The sequence below is a fragment of the Eimeria mitis genome, genomic scaffold (genome assembly GCF_000499745.2).
Source record: "Eimeria mitis Houghton genomic scaffold, Emh_scaff2413, whole genome shotgun sequence".
Lineage (NCBI taxonomy): Eukaryota > Apicomplexa > Conoidasida > Eucoccidiorida > Eimeriidae > Eimeria > Eimeria mitis.
The window spans coordinates 3,339-3,793 of record NW_013570752.1 but is presented as its reverse complement, the minus strand read 5'-3'; the positions used below and the strand labels follow the sequence as shown (position 1 = coordinate 3,793).

Genomic DNA, 455 nt, shown 5'->3' with positions numbered 1-455 from the left:
CCCGCCAGAACAGCAGCGACAGCAGCAGCAGCAACAGTGGTAGCAGCAGCAGCAGCAGCAGCAGCAGCAGTAGCAGCAGCAGGGGTATATTCGAGGTAGAGATGTCCTCACAAAGCCCTATGGGGGCCCCCCCGTCCCCTCCTGGGTCCCCCCAAACGGCCGTGGGGCCCCTGGGGGCCCCCCAGCCAACGGGGCCCCCGGGGGCCCCCGGGGCCCCCTTCACCTATCCAAGGGTACAGTTAGAGGGGCCCCCCATAGACGACTGCGACCCATCGTCATCTGCATGCGCAGACTCAGCTCCTCCTCTTAAGTTTTCTGCTGTGAATAGATTGATGCTGGGGGCTGTTGGGGGCCCCCGGGGGCTGTTGGGGGCCCCCTTGGGGGCCCCTGGACTGGGTACGGGGGCCCCTACAGGGGCCCCCATGGGGGCCCCCACAGGGGCCCCCGCTCCTATT

General features: G+C 67.9%; 1 protein-coding gene across 1 annotated transcript in view; it reads left to right on the top strand.

Annotated features, from left to right (window-relative positions):
• EMH_0053490 (uncharacterized protein) overlaps window positions 1–455 on the top strand; it is a gene marked incomplete at both ends in the record, with an annotated part of 1,947 nt that overhangs the window by 361 nt on the left and 1,131 nt on the right. Inside the window, one exon of the mRNA XM_013497012.1 lies at window positions 3–455. Within this exon, the coding sequence (XP_013352466.1) occupies window positions 3–455 (453 nt within the window). The remainder of the gene's footprint in view (window positions 1–2) is intronic.